The 2500-nt window shown below is 54.4% G+C and overlaps 1 protein-coding gene across 1 annotated transcript in view; it reads left to right on the top strand.

Moving 5' to 3' along the window:
• LOC143276441 (poly(rC)-binding protein 2-like) overlaps nucleotides 1–2500 on the top strand; it is a 183144-nt gene that overhangs the window by 36196 nt on the left and 144448 nt on the right. Inside the window, exon 2 of the mRNA XM_076580933.1 lies at nucleotides 490–1354. Within this exon, the coding sequence (XP_076437048.1) occupies nucleotides 869–1354 (486 nt within the window). The 5' untranslated portion in view covers nucleotides 490–868. The remainder of the gene's footprint in view (nucleotides 1–489; nucleotides 1355–2500) is intronic.

Raw genomic sequence — 2500 nt, 5'->3', positions numbered from 1 at the left:
AAACGTCTTTATGCCACTAGAGCACAGCATCCTCCAGCGAAAGCGGTCAAGGGCATCCGCCTTGGAAGCGAGAGAATCTGAGTGCGCTGGTTCGAATCACGGTTCAGCCGCCGATATTTTCTCCCCCTCCACTAGACCTTGAGTGGTGGTCTGGACGCTAGTCATTCGGATGAGACGATAAACCAAGGTCCCGTGTGCAGCATGCATTTAGCGCACGTAAAAGAACCCACGGCAACAAAAGGGTTGGTTCCTGGCAACATTATGTAGAAAAATCCACTTCGATTGGAAAAAACAAACAAAACTACACGCAGGAAAAAATACAAACAAAAAAAATGGGTGGCGCTGTAGTGTAGCGACGCGCTGTCCCTGGGGAGAGCAGCCCGCATTTCACACAGAGAAATCTGTTGTGATAAGAAGAAATACAAATACAAAAATATATAAAATATGTATGTATATATACATGTTTCTGTTTTCTCTGTCTACTTTCAGTTGTGGCTGGTCCCCTCAACCCACTTCACAACAACTAAACCCTCCTCCCTTCCACCTCCATCAGCAACAACCCCCTCCTCCACCACTACCACAGCCACTGCAGCCACTACAGCCCCAGTCGCCGCAGTACTGCGCCACCACCCGGATCCTTGACCCTCTCACCCATCCCCTCGCGCTCCAGCAACTGCAACAACCACAACAGACTTTTTTCCAACCACCACCACCACAGCAACCACAGTTCCTCGGTTCCACAGACGCCCCTTTGCTGCGCACGTTCTTCAGCGTCGTCGGAGGCGTAGGAGGCGGCAGCAGCAGCAGCAGCAGCAGCAACAACAGCATCAGCAGCAGCAGCAGCAGCAGCCTAAGCAGCAGTTGTGGTATGGCCACAGTGCTAGGAGAGCTGAGCAAAGTCGCCGCACCCAACGCCGCCACCAGCACCAGCACCAGCACCAACCACCACCACCACCACCACCACCACCTCAACAACAGCCACCACCTCAGCAACCACCACCACCACCACCACCACCACCTCAACAACCACCACCACCTGACAGCAGCAACGACCACCACCACCACCGCCGCCGGCATGATGCACCATTCGGAGGTCCTGGCCAACAACGGCAACAACAGCGGCAGCGGCAGCAGCACCCCAGGGGTCGGAGGAGGAGGAGGGGGTTGCACCTCCCCCACCACCGCCGTCTCCCCCGCCGCCCTCGCCGCCATGAACAACGTCAACAGCAGCAGCAGCAGCAGCGTCGTCAACAACAACAACAACAACAACAACGGGAGCACTGTTGGTGGTGGTGTTGGCGGCAGCGGCGGGCTGCCTTCGGTGTTGACGATCCGTATGATCATGCAGGGCAAGGTGAGATGGTTTTTTTGTGTGTGTTGGTTTTGTTTTGTTTTGTTTGTTTGTTTGTTTAGCGTGTGTGTGTGTGTGTGTGTGCGTGCGTGCGTGTGTTGTGTTGTAGTGTGTGTGCGCGTGCGTGCGTGCTTGTGTGTGTTGTGTTGTAGTGTGTGTGTGTGTGTGTGTGGTCTTCAGTTTAACGTCTTCCACTTTAAGTGATATTAGACGGAAAAAGAAAAGGGGTGGAGGAGTAGGTGGTGGAGGGCGGGTCGTGGTGGTGTGTGGTGTGTGTTTGTGGGTGGGTGTTGGTGTGTGTGTGCGTCTGTGTATGTGTGTGTGTGCGTGTGAGGACAGAGGTGGAGAGTGAGCGTGAGTGGATGTGTGTATAGTGAGAGAGACTGAGAGAGACAGACACTGAGAGAAACATAGAAAGACTGAGAGAGAGGGGGGGGGGGTTGGGAGGCCTGAGGGGGCCCGGTGGGGGGCTGGGGGGGGGGGGGGGAGCGGAGGTTAGACGGAGTAAAATATTACTATGAAAATTTATTTATTTAGCGCCTGTTACTACCACCACCACGTCTAGGTCTGTTTGCTTGCGATTCTTTTTTTTTTTTTTTTTTTTCTTTCTCTCTCTCTCTCTCTTATATATATATATATTTTAGTGGGGGTGGGGTGTTGAAGTGATGGAGATGTAGAGGGGTTGAGAGGGAGGGAGGGGAGGGCAAAGTCACGTGGAAAAGATTTCTCATACACATAATTTATGTGGTGGGGGAAGGGATGCGCCCACGCGCGGGTGTGCACGCGTACGGTTTGGAGAAACTGTAATACATCGACGGGCGTGGGGGGGGGGGGGGGGTGCGGGGGGGGGATTGGGGAGGGGGAGGGGTGCAGGGGGGTGGAGGTGGGGGTGGGGGGCGGTCACGCATGCACGCACGGACGTACACACACCACACCACACTACACTCACTCACAGGCGTACGCACGCACGCACGCCGCACAGACATACGTTCCCGCGCGCACACACACACACACACACACACACACACACACACACACACACACACACACACGCACAGAGGCTCACTCTCACACATATACAGAGAGAGAGAGAGAGTACAGCACAATACATTACAAAACAGAACACTTAACGCAACACAGCTCCGACCC

The sequence above is a fragment of the Babylonia areolata genome, chromosome 32, assembly GCF_041734735.1.
Source record: "Babylonia areolata isolate BAREFJ2019XMU chromosome 32, ASM4173473v1, whole genome shotgun sequence".
NCBI lineage: Eukaryota > Metazoa > Mollusca > Gastropoda > Neogastropoda > Buccinidae > Babylonia > Babylonia areolata.
This window is presented reverse-complemented; position numbering and strand designations above follow the sequence as displayed.